General features: G+C 35.4%; 2 protein-coding genes across 5 annotated transcripts in view; both read right to left on the minus strand.

Moving 5' to 3' along the window:
• LOC113235285 overlaps positions 1-10640 on the minus strand; it is a 39546-nt gene extending 28906 nt beyond the window's left edge. For all 3 annotated transcript variants that reach the window (XR_003310856.1, XM_026470943.1, XM_026470942.1), the window contains exon 1: positions 10321-10640. The gene's annotated coding sequence lies outside the window, so the exon portion shown is untranslated. The remainder of the gene's footprint in view (positions 1-10320) is intronic.
• Positions 10641-12752: 2112 nt separating this feature from the next.
• LOC113235125 (sodium- and chloride-dependent glycine transporter 1-like) overlaps positions 12753-23329 on the minus strand; it is a 15301-nt gene continuing 4724 nt past the window's right edge. Inside the window, exons 3-13 of one of the 2 annotated variants that reach the window (XM_026470712.1) lie at positions 21712-21999; positions 21461-21614; positions 21075-21207; positions 20516-20650; positions 20332-20435; positions 20010-20247; positions 19296-19424; positions 17874-18083; positions 16195-16368; positions 15850-16035; positions 15514-15643 (exon numbers count right to left, since the gene is read on the minus strand). In XM_026470712.1, coding sequence (XP_026326497.1) covers positions 15886-16035; positions 16195-16368; positions 17874-18083; positions 19296-19424; positions 20010-20247; positions 20332-20435; positions 20516-20650; positions 21075-21207; positions 21461-21614; positions 21712-21999 — 1715 coding nt within the window. In that variant the 3' untranslated portion in view covers positions 15514-15643; positions 15850-15885. Of the gene's footprint in view, positions 15644-15849; positions 16036-16194; positions 16369-17873; positions 18084-19295; positions 19425-20009; positions 20248-20331; positions 20436-20515; positions 20651-21074; positions 21208-21460; positions 21615-21711; positions 22000-23329 lie in introns of those variants that run through there. The other variant, XM_026470711.1, reaches the window with a different exon arrangement.

Here is a 23329-nt window from a genome sequence, read left to right on the forward strand (position 1 = left end):
TGAATTTATTGCTTCTCAAAATATTCTCCGTTAGCGTTAATGCACTTTTTCATACGATTGAACCAATTTTGAAAACATTTATGCCACTCCTCTGTGACAACCTCTGAAACATATTTTTCACTCTTCGATAGCTCAACGTTGTTCACCTTCAAAAATTCATTTGTCTGTCTGGCCGTGTGAGAACAGGCATTACCGTGGTGCAAGATGATACGGCGTTTAGGGTTATTTTTACGGAGTTTGTCAATAACTTCCAGCAAACAAATGGTTGTGTACCAATCACGATTCACGGTACAACGATTCTCCAAAGCAACAGTAGCCACGTATCCAGTTTTATTAAAAAAAGAAACAATCATCCGCTTAGAGGCAATTTGCACGCGCGCCACGGATCGTAACTATAAATCCATGTTTCGTCACCTATTGCTGTGTCCCACACCAAATTTGACGACCCTTCGTTGAATCTGCTAAGCATGGCATTGCACCAAGCGACGCGATCCGTTTTTTGAGCCTCAGTCAAATTGTGTGGGATCCACCGAGATCACAGCTTTTTCACAACCCAAATGTTTGTGTAGTATTTGATTGTATTTGACTCATGCCTATGCCTAAAGATACACGAATCTCATGGTATGTCACATGCCTGTCTGTTTTGATTATACGGCGCATAGCATCGATGGTTTTGTTGTTCATAGCAGTAGACGGGCGACCATCACTAAATTCGTCACTGAGATTCACACGACCGCGTTTGAATTCTGCAAATCAGCTATAAATAGTCGTCTTGCATGGTGCTTCATCGCCAAAAGCAGTTTGAAGCCGAGCAAAGCTTCGCTGAGCTGTTAAATTACACTTAAAATCGTAGAAATTCATACTACGAAAATTTTCACGAGTTAAATCCATGGTGATGTAGACAACCAATTTCTAAAATGATGCCACAATGTAAAAACAAATGATAGTCAGATGAAACGAACTGTACTCTATAGCTAAAGAGTTCCATTTTCAAATGTTGTAATTACTTTTTAAATATTGTTTATGTAAGTGGCCAGTTCCGGAAACTTATAGTGCGCCCTATGTATATATGTGTACTGCAGTGCAAAAAGGCCATAGCTAAGCATCGGTGTTTACTCAAGAACAAACCAGTGATTTTCAGCTACAACCCAGAGGGTGCCGCGGATACGATAACTAGCTAGCTGACGCCATTTCCATGCCGTATTAAATGAAACAAATAATAATTTCGGAACTAAATAAATACGAAAGACAATGTAAATATAATAAAATATACTATGTTTTAGATTAGATTTAACTAAATTGATATTATAATTAAAATAATAAATTGAAATTGGATGTGAATATTATATAAAAGTCTATTTCATTATACTTAAATAGGTAAATCCTGTTGTTATTGCACAATGTTATGTAGCCAATTTTCACCACCTAAGCAAAGCGCTGTGAAATACCCTTTTTTGAGTGTTTAGAAGAATCTTTAGAAGAATCTTTTCCGTGAAAGTGTATTTAGATTTAGATTACATAGTTACGTAATCGAGAGGCAAAAAACTGTAATAAAATAAATGTGTTTTGGGGTGGAACAAACACGTTGCCGCAGCACATAAGCGAGCTCAATTGGATTTTCAAGTGTATGTCCTCTATGGGAAGCCTGATGGTGGACGCATATTTAAAAAAAATAATTTAAGTCGTAAATTATTTAAGTTAAAGCTTAGGTACTGTCAGCAAAAACAAGATCAAATCAAAATGGATTTACTTGCATCGCAGCACTCAGCTAAACAGTTTGACAAATTTTGAAAAAGCACAGCACACTTTAATGGTAGGGTAGAATTACCGGTTAAAGTAGAAGGCATAAGCGATCTAAAGAGTGTTGCGAATATGTTTAAAGATCACTTTAAGATTGAATAAATAATGTGGAGCAGCCTATCAAAATCACTGCCAAAGATGTGAGATTGGCAATTAATAATATGAAAAAAGGCAAGTCTGCGGGGCATGATGGGCTCAGTATTGAGCACCTGAAACATGCAAGGCCACACATTAACAGAGTTCAGTCTTTGTTATTTACTTTCTGTGTAAGACACTCATATTTACCATCGGATCTGATGAAGACTGTAGTTATCCCGCTTGTTAAGAACCGTACTGGTGACACGGCTGATAAATCCAACTATAGACCAATCTCACTGGCGACAGTGACAGTTAAAGTTCTGGATAGGATATTATGTTCACCTAAGTGACCAAATACTATTACACGACACAATTCGGCTTTAAGGATGGTTTATCAACCGAGACTGTTGTTTCAAAAGTTTTTGACCTAGTGTCACATGATATGCTCTGGACAAAATTGAAGAAAGCGGGCATATCACCTGAAGTAGTTAGTATTTTCTCACATTGGTATAGTAATCAAAAGGATGTAGTAAAATGGGCAAATGCTCAATCTGATGAGCATGTTTTGAGCTGTGGCGTTAGGTAAGGGAGATTATCCTCCCCTAGACGTTTTAGTTTGTTTGTTAATAACCTGATTGGGGAGCTGCATGCATGTCGGATGCCGTATTGACAACACCAGCGTTAATAACATTAGCTATGCGGACGATATGGTGTTGTTCAGCCCTTCAATCAGTGGTATAAGACGACTTATAGGTCTTTGTGAGATCTATGCTGTGCAACACGGTTTAAAGTACAACAAGAAAACGAGTGAGTTCTTACTGTTTAAAGGTAAAATTAAGGAACCAGCCTATATACCACCAATACTTTTAAATGGGGTACTTTTGAGGCGGGTTGCACAGTTTAGGTACTTGGGACATATTGTGACAGAGGACTTAAAGGATGAGGGAGACATAAAAAGGGAGCGCAGGGCGTTGTCGGTTCGAGGCAATATGTTGGCTCATAGATTCACAAGGTGTACGACTGGAGTGAAGCTCATTCTCTTTAGAGCATACTGCCAGAGCTTCTGCACATGTGCTCTATGGTCCAACTTTACGCTGAGATCGTACGGCGCCTTGCGAATCCAGTATAATAATACCTTCAGGGCCTTATTGAAGCTTCCCCGTTTCTGTAGCGCATCTGGCATGTTTTGCGGGTGCTGGCGTGGATGATTTCTATGCCGTCATGCGCAAAATGTTCACTTCGTTAGTACGAAGGGTGAGGGATGGCAACAACGAGATCCTGAAGATGATAGCAGACAGGATGGATGCAGCTGTGTTCCGGAGGTTCACTGAATTGCATGTTCTACGTGTGAGTCAGTGAACCATCTGTGCGGCTGGGTTCGTCCTGTTTGTTATATTTGTAACTAACTATTAATACTATTAGGTATTATTTTTGTAATTGAGTACTAATCCTAATACTAACATAGTTATAAGATGTCATGTTACTAACTTACTAACTTGTGTGGACTACCTACATTGTCTGAAATAAATTATTTTCATTTTTATTTATTTATAGTTGACTAAAACATACATATATACATACAGCTGAGAAAAAAAAAACAGTTTAAGCTAAAAATATTATTGCCGTACATCTCCCACGATGTTGATCCACCATTGCATAAAATTGTAATAATAATGTACGTGCATTGAAGTGCGTTGCTTCACCACAGCCTATTTAGCTGAGTATGCCATTGCTATTTTCCTCATTTGTCAAAGGTGCAAAGATGGGGGTCGCGGGGGTCGCGGCGCGAGGCGGGGGCTAGAGTGCAGCCTCCTCTGGTGAAGTGCAACGACCTCGAATGCGCCCGCGCAGCCTCCCATCTATAACCCGCTCCGCCGCCGCTGATGTTCGACACACTCATTGACACACTCTATGCACGGCTTGGCTCGCTGCTGACGCTCCGCTGCTTTTAAATTAGTCTTAATTAACTTGCACTCAATGCATCTAACAACAGTCACGACGTGCTTTTATATAGCAAAATTAGATATTTATGAAATAAAGATTTTTTTACATAAAACGCATATATTTGTTTCTACAACTAACCCAGTATTTCGGGTCTTTTACAGGTCTCATGATCGCGGCTGTCTATATTAATGCAAACCAAAATATTGTTACTATAGTTAGGTACTAAAGTTATTAATTTAAATACTTCATTTTTAATTTACCAAAGACCATTCCAATATTCGCTACAAAAGTTTTGTTTTATTTCAAAATATTTTATTTCAGCAATATGAATTTTTAACTATTTTATTAATTAAAAAGAAATTAAGGATAAAATAAAACTTATTAACAAATAGTAAAACAGCCTTATGTCGGATTTTTCATCAGAATTTCAACTGATGGTACTTTGAGATTTGCCCTAGTCCTAAGAACAGTCTAATATTGTTCTTATACCGACTAACACGCGATATTTGTAATGTTTTGTTTCATTTGTCGATGGCATTATGTAGGTAATGCATATATTATGCATACAGACTTATACAAACAAATTCACGACCAGCAATCCACCTATTGTTTATGACGATAGCAAACAAACATTGTCCTTATTATTTCACTAACAAACAAATGTAATAGGTACAAAGTTTATATTTTAGTCGTCATGCATATAATTCTCATTCGTTTATGTTTACGAGTACAAGGCAAGGATACCCTGTGCTTGATTTACATGAATATCAAGTGAAATGTACAGTTTTTATAGCTTTTTTTGCCAAGTGCCACTCAGAGCTTTAAAGATCTGAGTGGCACTTGGTACCAGACCTGAGAGGACTGACCTGAGAGGACTGACCCTGAGACATAATTTGGCAAATCTCTGCAATTTAACCAACACCCTTAACCTTCAAAACTGGAACGCAATAATGCTCACATTACTACTTAGAACTAAGTGAAGTGGCTGTGAGTACTTCCCTTGACGAACCCTTTTACATTGAGCTCTATTGCTACCAAAAGTTCCGACGATTTACGAGTATCTCAACATTTTGTATAAAAACACACAACCACCTGCAGCAACGGCTAACCAAATGTTCATAATTTAAAATCGTGGAAGTGAAAGTTTTGATAGAATAGCTTCGAACTAAAACGCACTTGACTTGATACAATACGTAACTACCTAACTCTAACAAACCAAGTAATGTTTGTTGCTATTACCTCTTTCACGTTGCTTTGTATTTACTTTTAACACTTGTAGATACCGCTTCATAAGCCCAGTTTGTGACTGTTCTTCAACAATGACTTGACCTAACTTATGCAATAAAGTTATACGCCGTTCAAAAACTGTTATCCAATGATAGATGATTTATGGCGATGACAATATATTTATGTTGCTGGTATGGTAACGAACAGGCAATATTTCTATTCGAATAGCATTTAAATAAGTACAGCTCATAAATATATGAGTACCACGTACTTCGTAGATGATGCTACATTTAATAATTGGAATAAGATTTATTAGTATGGTGACCTACATGTTGAACATACATTGAAAAAAATTTAGCAATCATAATTTGGGGGTACTTGCTATTATATCGGATGGAGTACTTACATGGAACAATAGATGTTGTGTAAATGCATGGAAGCAGTTATAATGGTGTTCAGTGCTATATCGGACTTATTGTGGCACTTAAGCGCAGGTGGCGAGGGCGCTCAACCGTGAATCCCCGCCGCGGCCACCCCGTTGCGCCCCGGTCAACAACTGTTCCCAGTTTTTTATTTGCTCTTCGTCTAGTCAAGAGTAATGGCCTCGACCAAATCGCCACATAAATTACAAAAATTAATATATAATATAAAATATATTTGTCTTTTAGGCTATTTAACCATTTTGACCCTGAAAGTCATACAACGAAACTTTGTTGGTAGGTCAATGAACGAAACGCAAAAACGTAACATTTTCCCACGTTTCTAGGAATCGCTCATATTACTGAAAGAAGTCGAGAGATGATTTTAACACGTCAACTTGTTACATTTAGTTTGTCCCAGTTTTTAAACAACTGAATTGTATTATAACATAATAATGAAACGCAACTGGTACCAACTTAGTTTTGCAAACAAAGTTTGGCGATTGCAAAACACAGGTTTTTGTTATTCAAATATTCCAGCGTGTTTTGTATTGTTTTAAACTGTAAATCGATATTGCTAGGATACGAAACCAAACTTGGGGTAACGCGGTTTACAGCTAAGAGGACTCCAATTTCCGGCTTAACCGGGGAAACCGGTGCCATGCGCTTGTTTGAAGGATGCGTTACATGTTACAACTAAAAATGTTGCAGACATTTAACAATTGATAAAATGATAAAACATGACAAAATTTTCGAAAAATGTTATATCTACATTACAACTATATGCGCAAAGCTAGATTATACTACAATAAATGAATAGTGTAAATAATGAAAGCAAAACGATCAAACCGGCCGTCAGGGCTCTCGCCAATTAACCGCATCCGACCTCCAGAGTACGAACCCACTTGATACTATTCATAGATAACCAACTGCATACCCTAGAACACTTAGCCGACCAGGTGGGACTCAATCCGTAGCCTGTTTAAGGAATGTTGGGTAACATTCCTTTTGTTTTTAGTTTAGTCGTTCATTTGTTATTTAGTAATAGGAATTCGGTAGCAAGAAAGATATGCCTAATTTAGTGCCTATGGTTTAACAATGTATTTGATTAAGTTTGAGTTACAAAGCAAGATAATAAATACGAAACTTGTGTAATAAGCAATGGGAAAGATCAAAAGTGGCGCAGCTTTACGCAATCTGACACATCTTGTGGTTGATACACCTGTAGGCTCGCGCTCGTGTCTCAGCGTTGTCACGCGGTATTCCCACCGCTCGCAAAAGCATCTCGTAACATTTAATATTCACTCTAAGTAGGTAACATACTAAATAATGTTTGATTTTTCGTTGATATTTTATTTGAAATTTACTATGAGCTTTTTGGTGAAGGATAACATCGTGATGAAACCTGCACATCGAAGGACCTTCGGAAAACGTGCAATGTCCCCAACCCGCATTCGCAACCCGCCTAAACTCTCGCTTGAACCTGTGGCCAGAAGTGGGACGTATAAATGGATTGATGATGTTGTTGTTATTTTGTTGTAATAAAGAAATATAAAGTGTATTATATTAATTTGTATGTTTACATAATATTTGATTAATTGTAGATGCAAGCCAATTGAAAAACATAAAAATAAGAGGTATTCTATTAAAGACAGGTTGATTTTGACAGTAGTGTTAAGACTGCTTTTGTCAATCTGTTATTTATTTTTCAGTAATGGCAAGTTACAGCGTCGAGCAACACGTGCAAATGATAACGTGTTACTTATCTCGGAATAAAAGTAGATGAACATTTTTCTTGAGTCACTAACATAGATTTTATTTGTAACAACTGAGAATACTATTGGGTTAATTCTATCACTTCAGTTTTGAAGTGCCAACCAGCACATTACAATGTTTGTATATGGGATTGGTAGACTCCATACTAAACATGTCCTTAATAGCTATGGACTTACATTTAAATCATACATTGTTATGCTAGAAAACATGCAAATTAAGTTTTTAAAATTTCTTGTAAACAAAAAAACAAAAGTCAAATGTAATGGTGACTATTGACACCAAATTATTCAATATTTGTAAAATTCTTCCCTTTTAGTTTACAACATAAATTAAATATCTTCTGGCTATCAATAATCATAGTGCAGAGATACGTGACTCTTTGTTGTATACGGTTGTTATAAACTTTAATACAAAGTCAATGTCCTCTGATAAATTTGTAATCCCAAGAGTGACTAACTACTATGGAGATAGAACCTTAAAGAAATGTATTCCATACATATTAAACAGCTTACCAGAAGTTATTGGACATGAAACTAAAATATGCAAATTTAAATAAATGTTGAAAGATCATTATTTCACAATTTTTTGTTGAATAGTAACAATTTTATTTCTTGTTTGATACAAGAAATAAAATTTAAAATTAAGTTATTTTGAACCACATTGTGTCAGTTCGTAACTTTTTGCTCAATTGAGACACGTTTCGATCCTACAGTCATACTGTATATATACAGTTTTGTATGACTATGTTTAGTTAAGAAAAATGTGCCTTTTTTAAAATTCTAAAATAAATAATAAATAAGTTACGGTATTGTCTAAGACACGAAGGTAGACACTGTGGGGGTAATCGATGATCAGCTTTGGTACCATAGAAAAGTATTAAAAAATCAAAAGAGATTCCACCATACATCAGAACTGGAATTACTAAAAAAATTTACACACGGTTCTTTCGACGGGTGTGTAATGGAACATATAACAACAAATAATTTATTTTCACTTGGTATAATAACATTTGATATAATTTCTAAGGATGTAATCACTCACTGTATATAAGGTATAACAAAAAAGGCATAATTTCAATATGTATAATGAACCTTCAGTATAACAAACATTAGATATAATGAATAAGTAACATAATAAACAAATGGTATAAGTACTACCAGTATAATATATAAAATAATATAACACAATATTTCGTTTTATGAATACTTGAATCGCCCTACATTATGTTGATAAGATTTTTTTTTATTCCATTAAATGTAAACTTTGTCATATACCTACTAACCTAACCTAAACCCACAGGAGGAGATCGAACCAACTAGCAAATGCAAACAAATTCGGTTCTGGCAGCTTTGTCATATACTAACCAAACGACCTAAGTCGAACCAACTAGGAAATGCAAACAAATCGGTTCATTCACCGTTGCACCTAAACACCACTGGAATTATATAAATTTTTTTTTCACACATGTACATTCAATATTTTACTCAGTGAATGTTTTATCTGAAGTAATTATATAAAATGAACGTTATGCCATCGGTATATTAGATTGAAAGTTGTTATTTATATCAATCGTCTATTATACCTAGTGACCTTCATATCATGCAAGAATATATTAAATGTCTGTATACCATAAGTTAATTTTATCTGTTGAGCGTTATATCGACTAAAACATGTCATTTGTTGTTATATATTACGAATCGCACCCTCTCTCGACGTTGTACTGTGAAAAGTTTTTAAATTACTTTAAACAGTGAAACAGCGAACAATGATGAATATTAAAATTTGGTTAAGGAAATAATATCTGAGAAGCATACAACTATAGGATCAATGGCAGCAAAGAGACACCAAGGGAGAGACACCTCAACCCTACAGCACCTATACTTAATTTCTCTTGTAAAAGTTACAAGAGTAAGAAACAAAGAAAGCTGTCGATAATTAAAACATATGTATGGTGCCGATGAGAGAAAATCGTTTAAAAAAGTTGAAGACTCCATGAATGGATGGAAAGTGAGCTGACGAGCAAGACCACGACGTTTTCTGTTCACACGCTTATATACAACCAGTGTGTTTTGTTATCCACAATACAGGGTATTGGAAAACGTCATAAATTTAATATTTTTAATTAACGCCTACTCTATAACTCTGTATCAAAGTGAAAGAAACGTTCTTACAAACTGTTCAATTAAGTAACGTGAAGGGTCACAAAAACTTAAAGTGATAGACAATAAAATTTTAAAAATAATGGATGGCCATTATTTTTAAAATTTTCAGTCATGGGACTGAGGACAAAAATTTTAATTGGGGACTAAACTGTTTTAGTTTCAATAAAAGTACCTAGCTTATCTAATTGCATTGAAAACAATAACATTGAAATTATAGACATACAAAATAATTAGTTCCTTACGTATGTCATTGTTAATTATGTATATGAAATTGTCCAATCATTTTAATATACTAGGATTTAATAATACTACCTCAAGTCTCGTTCGTATATATGTAGAAAAGTTAATTTAAGGTAATTGCGCCAGGAAACGAGACTGGTTTCCGTCTCGTAAGAAAAATACGTGTAAATAATATAAGTAGATAGGCTTGTAACTGTCTTTATCCTGTCGAAGACATCTACAATCTGCGTAGTAAAGTAGGTAGTTTGTAATTACTACTGTAAGCCGCAGGGGCACTAATATAAGGACTGTAAATATGGATAAATAGTATGTATAGGTAATGGTCCGAATAATAAAAATGTAGATTGAAAATAAGTACGAGCTTTATTTTCAAAAGCTAAGTCCGATTTACTTAATATTTGCAAACAATTAATTAAATATAGCAGTGGAGCTAACGACTGGAGCATATATTTTACATAATATTATGTATAATAATATTACAAAACTAAAATAAAAGGTCATACCACTTGCCATCATACGCAATACAATTACTTTCAATCTAACACTGAAGATAAAGCGACAAGTTGACGGACAATATCAATTTCAGTCGAACCTGAAAATCAAGAGATTTTATCTACGGACTGATAAATAGGTACTTGACTTAAAAATATTATACCAATAGAATGCTTACGTACCTGTGCTTTAATTCCAAATAGGTAAACGTATTCACTGGCAAAGTCCACCAACAACGGTGAATTTTATAAAATAAAAATAACTGGACATTATCGCTGTTGATCAACGTCTCATTTCACTCGTGTCGTGAGTTTTTTGAGCACTGCCGCACTGTTCAAAGTTTCATTTTGTGCATAAGTATTGTTTTCGGAAGCAAAAATTTTACTGTTTTAAAACAAATTCACGGTTGGTTTGTGACGGCGATGACAGTGCTCGCGCTTTCCGCGGAGTTGAACTAACGTGAACGGCGCGTTCGCGACTGGCAGCCGGAGGCAGAGCGGAGGGACGTGCGTGCTCCCCGAACAACCGACTCGAATGATAAAATAAAAGCAGAAGAAAGTTCGACGTCACCAACAATAAAAGCCTTCGCATGGCGATTCGTAGGCAATGGAAGTTATGCTATGCGTGTACAAGCCGCCTAACTGTACGTTCCGAATGGATACTTAACAAACAGCGAGCATTGACTCGGTTGTATTTTATATTACGATTTATGTGTTTATGTACTAATATAATTATGCCAACACAAGGTCGCAAATATTAGGGATTCATTGTATAGTAAAACAACCAATAACCACATTCAACATATTTATTTAATAGCACAACAACACTAAAACTAAATGTTTAGCATTGATCATATCGTTAGCATTTCCACGCCATTCTTTTCCATTTTTACCCCGGGATATAATATTATCAAAGATATGGTGCCTTCCTTCTCTAAAATATCACCCAAAAATACAGCCTTCTAATAACACTCTCCAGGTAGACATCTCGTCGTACATGTACTCCTCTTTGGCTTCAATATATATATTATCTAATATTTACAATAAACATCTATATAACATCGATTTAATCAATAATTTCTCTAAAATACATCAAGTATAACAATAATATTTCTATTTAATTAGGCTTTTATAATTGTTGTAGAAACATACGTATTTAAGTGATAACTCTACCAACAGCATCTCGTCCGTCCTTCCTCCTAGTAACCCTGCCTACCCTCGTCCCGACCTACCGCTTATTGTTCCTGTGTCTCTATCAACTATCGTCCAGTGCGCAGGCAGCTACTCCAAGGCGCTATGACTACTTCATTTAAACTCTTAGCTACCACATACGAAAACTCCGGTACATGTACTTACTACTCGGAAGAAAACAAACGGACCTGCCTATTTAAAAGCAAATACGTAAAGTATACTTTGTATAAAGAGGTAAGATTATTATAAAATTATATAGGGTGCAACACGATATTTATCAAAATAAACTCTTCTAAAAAAACTATAACAAACCAATTTGAATATTCATAAACTCTAATTATTAAATCTAGAATTTGAGTAAAATATCTAAACGACACATCTAAAATCCTAATTTGATACCCTAAGACATTAGTTCAATTCCTACCCAACTTCGTACTCAATACGCAAATTCATTGTACCTAATTGATTTTACTCAACATTTGAACTTGTAGTGCAAAAATTCTAATATTCGAGGCTACTATATAATTTTAAAAATAAATTAACCTGTCGCTGTCGTATGACTACCCCATTACACCCAATACGGATAAATTGAATCCTAAAATAATCTACATCTCAGAAGAGCATGAAGTACATACATATTCTTCTCTACAGTTACTTCTTTGCTCAAATAGGAAAGAGTTTTTAGTTTCTAGATATTTTGCTTACCCAACAAGTTATACTATAAGATTATTTGCTTCGTGCAAAGTTTAGTAACAGTACTTAATGTGTGGAATAGTGTCCCAGAACAGATAGTACTTTGAGTTTGGATTTGTGCAATAATAGACGGATTGTCTAAATATGTTGAATAATTTAAATGGACGTGACATACGTATATTACGCGTTAGTGATCAATAGTAACATTCCAAACAACAAAGTCACCTCATTGAAATTAGATTAGCGATTTGTAAGGATATTCGACAATTCATTTAATTACAAAGTAACTGAACATATACAAATATAGTCAATATTTTAAATACAGCCTTTTAAATAAATTATATTGAACCAGACGTCGATCTATCATGCAGCATCGACCTACAGTACTTATCTCGTATGTAATTTTCATATTATCTGTTGCTACCCTGCGTATTTCATTTCTCTCTCGACATATTTTGGTAAAATATAATAAATAGGTAAAAATATTCAATATTTGACACTTTTTTCATAAATAATGATATAAATTGACACAGTGAGACGAAACAAATCATCTCTAAATGGCATCGAAAATATTACAATATTGTCTATGAAAAATATTGTTGTATTCTTAGCACCACTAACCTACCACCACACCTAAGCTACACATTCCACAGCATGATACATGACCATACAAACTTCTATATTATTATTACACTGTAATTACTGGGAATTTTTACTCAATACTACTTAGGAAAGAATATCATTTATTTAATAGTAAACCACTTACGTGTGGTACAAATTAGTTCATTCATAAGTTGATAAATCTCTGAACACTCGTTTAAAATTATTCAGTTACATTTCAATTCTCAATTCCTTGCGTTATGTTTCATGAGCAAATAACATATTAGGTTATGGTTAATTATTAGCCAAACCTAACATAGTCCAAATCGCAATCATTAAATATTTATTCACTAATTTGGCAAATCCACTCACAGTCCTGCAGACAAAATACATTATCATCTATTCAGTTCATGACATACATCTATTTTTTACCGATCATTCATTTAAAAGTGTCGAGGAATGTTTTGGAGGCTTCTCATTACTTAATTAAATGCGATTGTATATTAAGATCACAATCTTTAAAATACAGTTCAAAGATTCAATCTTGTATGAGTATTGGTTATTTGTTATTGTATCAAAATTTTCATAGCAATGTTTTTAGACACAAAAAGCATTAAAATATTACCTTATGTTGAGCGTATTCATTCCTAATTAACAACAAATGATTTTAGGTTTTGGAACCTTTGCCTTCTTCGGAGAACCCATCACTAGTTTTTTTACCATTTTGCTCATTAGATACTTTTTTTGTAGTGCTACCAGTACTTACAACTGCGGCTGAAGATTTCGGTGTGGCTAGTTTGGATGTGTTGACTTTTTGTCCCGCTGATGACTTCATAGTTGTTACTGTTGACGGTTTCGTAGCTGTAGGTATAGCGTCACCTACTACATTTTTTGCTGTGGAATTCTGGGGCATTCTCGGAGCAGTTGTTGATTTTGCGCTTGTTGTAGTGGATTTTGAAGATGTTTGAGATACTGTGGTTATCGATTGGGGCGTTATTATTGGAGTTTTAGCAGTTGCAATTGACGAAGGTTTAGATAGAGCTGGAAATACTGAGCAGGTTGATTTTGTATCGGCCTCTGGCTGGCTTTTGACGATACTTGATAAAGTTGAGTTAGCAGCCGTCGTTGTCATTTTCACCGACATAGCTTCTGCTACGAGACTGCTGGTAATTAATGGTTTAGCTACAGAAATTTTTATATTTTTTGCTGTGGCGGCCGATTGAGACGTTGTAATCATCGCTGGAGTTTTGACAGTTGATACTGTTAAAGATTTGGAAACAGCTGACGCAGAGATAGTCGTATATGTAATTGCCGCCGATTGGGTCTGCTCCGAATTTGATACATGTGTATCTGCATTGGTTGTCATCTTCACCACATTACTTGTCGAATTTATTATATCATTAGTAGTTAAAGATTTGACTACAGAAACTGGCGAATCTTTTGTAATAGCTATAGCTTTAGACAAAGTTGCTACAATTTGAGCTTGTGGTGATTCAGAAGATGAAATTGACGAAATTACAGAAGAAGCGGCTGTAGTAATACTCGAAGTAATCGACTTGGCCGTCAGCTGTTGTAAATTTAGGCCATTTGACGCTAGATTACGGTCACTGTTTACCTTTGAAGATGACGTCTTATTGGTTTTGTTTGGATTTGATGCAGTTAGTTTATTATCAGGTTCAAAACATCTTTCTGCTGTTTCGTATTTTTTACTTTGTATTTTATTGTCCTTCAATGAGCAACTCACTTGTCTGGTGAACCTACCTGTCCCAGATGAATCAGGTATGTATTTTATGCTAGAGGAAGAATCGATTAGGTTCGAAGTTCCTGCTACTGGTGAAGTAATAGTCTTTGGGCTTTGAATATTCTTATTAATATCCATTTCTAATACTTTTTTGTGAATCATATTATCCGATTTATTAATACCATGTACACTTGATGTAATTGGTGTAAGAATTGAGTAATCTGTTTTAATATTATACATTAATGGCGTTATTTTTTCTAAAGCACTCTTTGGATTTTCATTTAAAGCAGTCGATTTAGCATTATCTTGAATATGTTTAGCAGAAGTTCTAGTAGATTGTTCACTTTTGAGTAGCGTACTTTGAGTTATATTTATAGTAGATGTTACGGGAGCACTTTTAACATCAGTTGCTTTAACATCACTTACTTTTGGTGCTTGAGATACTTGGATTAAAGTTGCACAAGTTATTATAACTTTGTTTCCTGAACTTTTTTTTGTAACTGCATCTGAAGATGTATTACTTGTAACACGCGGGAACGGTACTGAACCGACTGGATTCTTACTGAATATATTATTTTGCATATTTTGTTCATTATCTCTTCGCAATGTTTCATTAATATCTGTAGTGTAATCAATAACTGATCCAGTTTTAATAACGTTGGCTTCGATAGTGGATAGAATCGGTACAGGAGTAACATGTACTGGTTCCATTTGTTTTGATTTTCCATCCGTGTGAATTTTAGCCGTAGTGAAAATCAGTGGACTAGGGCTGTAGTTCGATAGTTTAGTTGATTCAATTCCTACAAGTATTTGAGTTTTAGGTGGGTACGTACCTTGCAATGCATCGTTGTTAAACATACTGGTATTCCCATGAGAATGCATTGGCATTGTGCTGCTTCCATTTGATTTAATGGAAACTTTCACATTGTGTGACCCATTAACTAAGTATGCGTTATTTGTTATACTAGGAATGTTAGTCATAGATGGCATGCCTGATTTTTTATCTGCAAGTAATTTCTCCTTGTCGTCTCCCTTTTCAATTATGGAGTCATTCTTTGTTTTTGACAACAGATTTTTGGCACTTTGGTTTCCTGTCTCCGTGTTTTCCTTAACTTTTTGTAAAAGAGGCTCAATAACACCATCATCTGAATCTAGACTGAAATTCTGTACTTTTTTCTTAATAGAATTTCTTTTCGTTTTCAGTATTCCTGCAAGAGGCTTTTTGCTGTCATTATCGAATCCACTTGTAATAGACGCAATGTCTCCGCCGTCGAATGACGTCTGAAACAATTGTTAAAGGGTAGTGTGTAAACTAAATTATTACCATTAAAGTTTAGTACTTGATGGTTTCGATTGTGACTATGTTTAAACTTTTCCAATAATTCCAAAGATATACAAATGCTTCCCTAACTTTTTTTCATAGATTACTTAAGAAAACAAACTCAAAATCCTATCTGAAACCCTAGATTCACGAATGCTTAAATAACCTTTCTCATGGCGACAAGCGGGTGCGTGTGCGGGGGTCATGCCCCACGCTCGCGCAGCACCGGCCGGCCATGCAATAGTAGCACCGGCGGGGACAACTCCGTATCTGCACGCAGCGTAACCGGGCATGAACCTGGTATTGATTGTTGTCCCCATTCCTCTGTCGGTCGAGATAGGACGCGTGCTTTCTGTAATTAATAAATTCACTAAATAAAACATAATCCTTGTTTATGTATCCAGAATGAAACTAAATTTTCAAATTGTGCATGATATATCCACTTCCACACCGCTGTAAGTAATGAGCAAGCCTTTTAAAGTTAAGCGTAAAACCACAGAACAATACAAACCTCCATTATAGTAAGGTCATCAGGTCCACTACAGATCTGGTTAACAGCCATGAGCACAACAACTACCACGGGCAGCACGCCAATGGTCCATCCTACAGCGTCTGCCCACGTTGGATACACGTAGAGGCCATATGTCGCTGGCTTGTATTCGATCCAGTTGAAGACCAGGATAAACTGTAAAGTAGTTGACAGAATACCGCTTAAAAAGCCAAACCATGAACGGATTCACGTCAAAATTATTCGGAATAATTGTTTTACTTCACATACCAATTTAATTAGACGATAGCAAAAAAAAATTGAAATTTGCAATATTGCGAATCTATTCATAACATGATCAGATTCGACAATGTAAGACTTTAGGTAAGCTTTACCTTTTCTGTAAAGCTTTTATAGCTACAGCCGTTGTCATTGAGATATAAGCAAATATTTTTTATCGAGTTCTTAGGTTTTCGCGATTGTTACACATATGTTATACATGTCACGGTTGACTGCATGGGTCTAAAGGGCCCGAAACGTCGATTTGTTTGAAAAAACAAATATACGCGATTCAAATCCGGAAAGAATAGTTTCATTTCCTAAATATTTTTTAGTTTTAGAAATGTTTTTTCAATGAGCCTAGCTTATCTCGTTGCTGCGCAGCCGCTTAAACTTGATGAAAATAACTGTTCTTCACTCTCATGTCTTGTTTCTAATTTTTTGCATATTTTAAATTCTTTATGACAAACTTTTGTCAAAAAAATTCTGTGATAGCTTAGTTGGGACCACGCTTCCAGGAAGTTCTATACAAGAAACAGAGTTAGATTCCCATCTGGCGTGGTACCACTGACTCTTTTTTAATCATATGCAACATAATTTATAAAAAAATAATAATAACGCACATAATAACGCCCACACTCAACATAGCCCCGCACTAGGGAAACCCTGTGTCGCGGGTGCCATGAACACACACATAGACAACCACAAATTACACCCAAACTCACAAGAGAAATAATTGTAGGCCATACAACTATTTCTTCCGGCCCGGGAATCGAACCTGGGACCTCTGCGTGGCAGTCCGGCATGGTAACCATTCGGCCACGGAGGCAGTAACAGAATGTCTAGTAAACCCAAGGGCCGGCAGCTACCTAGCCCAACGCATTAGCATAGCCATACAAAGGGGGAACGCTGCCACCATCTTGGGCACCTTGCCACGGGGACTCAATTTTATTTATATAATTTAAAAATCCGAGTTTTACTTTCTAGTATTTAAGCTTTTTTTGTCTTTTTTACCTTCCCTTCGCTCAGAAAAAGATTAGAAGATAAATTTAGTTTATTAAATGCAACCAATGCAAGTGTTCTGCATATTCACATAACTACACGCCTTAATTCTCATACTCGGGCCTAGAATTTTCTTTTTTGAGAAGAAGCGTAAACGTCGTTTTTCATTAAAGTTGAATGCTATAATCACATCTTTATCATTGGACATTTTCGCAATAAAAAAAGTACTTTCGCGATGCTTGATGCAACAGAACCGTGTTTGTAGCTTGCATGACGATTGAATGGCAATTACGTGGACAGAACCAAAATCCAAAATACGCCTGTCGCCATATGCAGCTTGCATGCATTCGTCAAATGACGCACCCATGGACAGTAAACCTTAGATTTAGAGTTAGACACAAAGAATTATAATTAATATTTACCACTAGAGCAGCGGGAGTAACAAGCCGCCACATGGCGCTCCAAAAGAAGACCCATAGCTTAGACTGTTTGCCTATCATACGCTGAATGTCACGGCAAAACTTCTCAGCGCCGTAGATCCACGCGATCAAAATACATTCGCCGATTGCAATTATCAGCACTGACCAGTTTGCCGCATATTTGTCCATCAGTTGTAACCAATACATTCCACTCTGCGACAAAAAATAATAAATTAAAGGATAATACATGTTCCTCCACTACACAACGGTAGCAGCGTTTATCGTATGCTTCATGGCTAGGATATTCAGTGGACGCCGTAGTTAGGGATTGAGTCATCGAAGGAAAAGGCAGAATCATTTTATGTGTGTATAAGATTGCTATTTTACTATAATCGCCCGTCTGTCAAGTGCGTTATAGTGAAACTTAGTTACTTTTTTTGGGAAAATGTTTTTCTAGCAGTGGACAAACTGTTAGAAAATAACATTTGCTGAAAAACTCTCCAGTGAACCCAAAACGTAATAAAAGCGTCTGCTGTTGTCATCGAAATCTTTTGTATTAAATAACTTCATAGAGGAAAAGACATCAACGGAATTCAATTTATACTGAAACTTTTTTTGCAAGACATTAATTGTCGTTTTTAGCAACTTAGTAAGGGTATTAAATACGTAAGACTATTTTCATGTACAATTGTTTATTTTTACATTATTTTAGTGTATCCTCGGCTGCTAACAGATTGCTTGCATGAATGCGTGAAGTCATAATCAACAGCAGTGGAGACCTCGACTGCATAAAGTTGATAACAACTTCACACATTAACTGCATACAGTCGATCTCGGGTGCATGAAGTCGGTTTCGACTGCAAGCAGTTAATGCATGATAAGTAGTTATCCGAGACCTTGACTGCATGAAGTTGATAATGACTTCAGAGCCCAGACATGGAATTCGCGGCCTGCAACTGTGTTTCCGAGCACATACAACCCGAGTATCAGTAATGACTGAATAGGCATCTGCTGGGCGACTTCGTTCCATCGTAGATCCTATCTTTCCTCCAGATCTAGTTAGTGGTCAAGAGCAAGTTCATTAAATTTAAAAAAAAGTTACCCTCTTTCTTAGTAAAGTTACCCTTTTCCTCGTTACTCTTTTAGATGTACAGAGCTAAATTTTAATGCGACATTTTCATTATAATGTAAGGTACACTAGGCATTTACATGATCATACGCATAATGTTAACTGGGTCTTAATCATTTCACGTATTATAATGTACACGGGACTGTAAGAGGGTGTTATACTAGCTGGCAACTCGACGATTTTTACAGTTTACTGCAGGGCTTCAGGTAAAAAAAATACTTGTTAATCAAAGAATTGTTCGTATTCAATATTACCTATATCTATATTACCGAAATCATTGGCTATATGTGACTCACGTTCGTTGTGAAGATAAGACCACCTAGATAGCCGAAGATCGCAACAGTCAGCACCACCCACACTTTCTTCTGTCTGAAGTTCGGAAATCTATCCAAAATTGCTGTTGTGACTGTCTCCATTAGGGCAAACTAAAAATTTTAAATAAATCATGTACAAGCTTTATTATTTATTATATTTAGCACTACACTACAGAGAAAATGCATTTTTTTATCCCAATTAAAACAAAGATGAATTCTAGTGTTTAGAAAATACTTAGCCTTTTAGTATATTCAACTAATCTACTATTCATTGGTCGCAATTGATGACTAGTTTATTTTATATTATTTTTATTCAAGATAAACAAACAGTTACAAAAGAGGTAAATGATACAAAAATATCGATTGAAATAATTTGACCTAGAGTTCCACAAACATACACAAGAATTTAGCAATCAAGTACGGTTCCAACAACTAGGTAATAAAGTAACATCCTGAACAATACTGTGCGCGGTTATACGCAAATAAAGTTAAAAAATTACTTCTCTTACTTTTCTCTTAAAACTGTAGAATGATAATCCAAGAAGATACCTGTAATACTATTTAAGTTTTTTATTACAGAAATCCAAATAGCGCAAAATGAAACCACACTTTGATACCTTTATAAATTAAGACCTATACATATAACACCTAATATAATACCTACCATTAAACTACTAAACTATATCAATACAATACCTGCGAGTCAAGACCGAGCGTTAGTAGCATCAAGAAGAATAGTATTGACCACACGGGCGATACGGGCAATCGCGTAACTACTTCAGGGTACACTATGAAGGCCAATCCAGCGCCTTGGTCCACCACTTTACCGACTTCTAGATCTAACTCATGAGCCAGAAAACCGATAACAGAAAATATTACAAGTCCAGCGAAAAAAGATGTTAATATGTTTGATACAGCGACGATCAAGGAATCACTGAAAAACAGAGATTTCGTTAAAAAAACAACTTGCTATGAATTTATAAAATTCTTTTATGAAATAGTAATTAATAATACGAACATGTAGCAGTTGTTAGAGAACTTGTTATACGAAGACAGTGTTATAAGGCCACCCCAAGCTGGACTTAAAGCAAAAAATATTTGTACTGCAGCGTCACCCCACACCTGAGAAATAACAATGACTTTATTACCTGTTCTCAACAAACATTAAATTACAAAGTGAGATAATATGTTCGATAACATACCTGGGCATTAGCAAGTCGACTAAAATCAGGTTTAAGGTAGAATACAATACCGGTAGAAGCTCCTGGTAAACTCACACCCCGGAAAAACAAAATCACAAGTACCACGTATGGGAAGAGTGCAGTGAAATAGACAACCTAAAAATGTACATTATTTTAAATCGAAAATCTATAAGTCACAGTAATTACTTTATTGATAAAGATATAAAGCTAACAACTTAATTACTCGAACTAGCGCAGCAATTTAACACTAGAATTAGTAGAACATTACATGGATAAATGTAATCCCCGCGGCAGGACCAGTACCTCCTTCATTGAACAATGCAAGATAGCTGACCTTTCGATCTTTTGACAATATTTTATATAGAGGACACCGAAAATCCACAAACTTAGGGCATCAACTCTGAGGGATACTTTCGACTTTTTAATCTTACTGCCAGCTTAGCTACGAAACCAGTTTTAAAGTTACAGATGTTATGAATATTCATGATACGAATCATGATACTAATCATGAATATTCATATAACAATAAGAATTCTTTTCTTAACAGATTGAACCCTACCTTTCCAGAAGACTGGACTCCCTTGCACAGGCACAAAAAGACAATAATCCAAGCGAATAGTAAGCAAGCTGCCATATCCCACCGTATGTGGCCAGTCTCTTCAATACCTTTTGAAAGTCCGAGTACTTGATTACTACAAATAATATATAAATATGTTTAGTATATATTATACATCAATCTTACCATTATAGTGAGATGTAATATATTTAGTTCATCCATTGTAAAGCAAGTTCTCCGTAATATAAGCGATTCTTGCCAGCAATCTGTTATTACTGGTAGCGGGCAATTAAACGCCTTAAAAGCTAAGCATTTTCCTCGTAAATACATTTGAATTTATTTTAATAAACAAATGTAATCCTCCAGTAATGAGCATATGCGATACTTACTTGAAATACTCTTCGGCAGGCGGTCGTCTATTAACGATCTCGGCCAAAGCAGTAATGTTCTTAAGTGCAACATGAGTTTGGTTAAAACATTGTCTCAAATAATACGTGCCATTATTTGCTTCACACGCATCTGCTTCTTCATATGAGTAGCAATCTACAAATTAAAAATAAAGATTTGAAGTTATTTTATTTACATATATTCTATTAATAAATGTAACCATGTATACAAAAACGTATCTGCAAACACTTACAAGGAGTACTCCAATCAGCGTCACAATTCTGCCACGGCAATTGAGAAAAAAGGCTGCCTACAGACACCGCCATATAGTAAATGGTCCATGCTATGATTAGGTTGTAATACAACATGACGACGCTTGAAACGATAACCATGCCGTATCCAAGGCCACGGAAGAGAGGACAGAACTTATTATAAACTGCTACGGGCCCTAAAGCCGCGTACTGTCCGAATGAGAGTTCCATGAACATGAGTGGAAGACCAGCTATTATCAACATAACCGTGAATGGAATTAAGAACGCACCTGAAAATAATAACAAATTTGTTAAATAATAAGTAATAAAGGTAATCGTATAAATATTTCTTATATGTATAGGTACCACTAGAGTTCGGTGTATACTTATTATATGACTAAATATGTAATTCACTACCTATACCTAATACACCGAATAAAATTGTAGTACTTAATTTTAAATTAATGAATACCTAATCTTCATTGAAACAAAATTAAAAAAGATATCACGTGTTCCGATAAATTAAGCACGTGATTACTTATAAATAATGTAATGTTTAAAATACACAACTTTCCGTAAACGACCTCAATTGAATCCGTTTTAACCGACTTCAAAAAAGGAGAAGTTCTCAAATCGACTCAATTCGACTGTTTTTTGTTTTTTTGTATGTATGTTACGCTATAACTCCGGAATTTGTGAACTGATTTTGATGATTCTTTTTTTTGTTGTTGGAAACCTCAGTATTGGTCATACTTAAATTTGCAGAAAATATTCCACCTCTAAAGGTGGCTAACTAGGGGATGAATCAGGTTTCGCTCATTTTCCGGTAACCGATTTCAACAAAACTTGGCAAATAGATGTAATTCCACGAACTATTGAGGTCGGTTTTTTAGTACTCTGTACTAAGATTATCAACTTAGGCATTATTTATTTACAAACTTTACAGCTTTTAAATTTGGTTTATAATTCTGAATAATCTACTAACATAGCCAATTACGAAGTTTGTCAGATTACAATTCATTTTATTGACAAAGATATGCCCGAAAGGGACATCCAATACGAGTGTACCTACTTGCACCACGATAACAAACATGTCCCACAGTTCAGCACTAGAGTCGGCACAGTATATAGTCTCGATAACATAAGAGGAATTTTAACAAGAATAATTCAGAAACTTTCTGAACTCTGCCGCACGTTGCACTGCGATGTTTTGTATGTGTCCGTGAAACTTGCGGCATAAGAACAAAATCCTCTAAATATACGGTCCACAACGGCATTGTGGCGATCATCTTTGACGGGTGTGTAACGATCGATATAGTATAGCAACAAATAATAGTAATAATAATAAAATGTTTATTTCAGTAATACATAGTAACTTTACATTAACAGTGGATGGTACCTCCTATTAAGCTTATCAAGCCTGTGTCAGGAGGCACCGCTCTTCCATAGCTATGAATGCACATTTTACATCTTAATTTAATTACATCTTAAGTTAATCGTACATACCTAATTAAGAATTAAATCATAATAATTTAATTCTTAAGTTCTAATTTTAAATTTAATTTGAATTTCATGTGTGTGTGTGTGTGTGTGTGTGTGTGTGTGTGTGTGTGTGTGTGT

This window comes from Hyposmocoma kahamanoa, unplaced genomic scaffold (genome assembly GCF_003589595.1).
Source record: "Hyposmocoma kahamanoa isolate Upper Pololo Valley unplaced genomic scaffold, ASM358959v1 87, whole genome shotgun sequence".
Classification (NCBI taxonomy): domain Eukaryota; kingdom Metazoa; phylum Arthropoda; class Insecta; order Lepidoptera; family Cosmopterigidae; genus Hyposmocoma; species Hyposmocoma kahamanoa.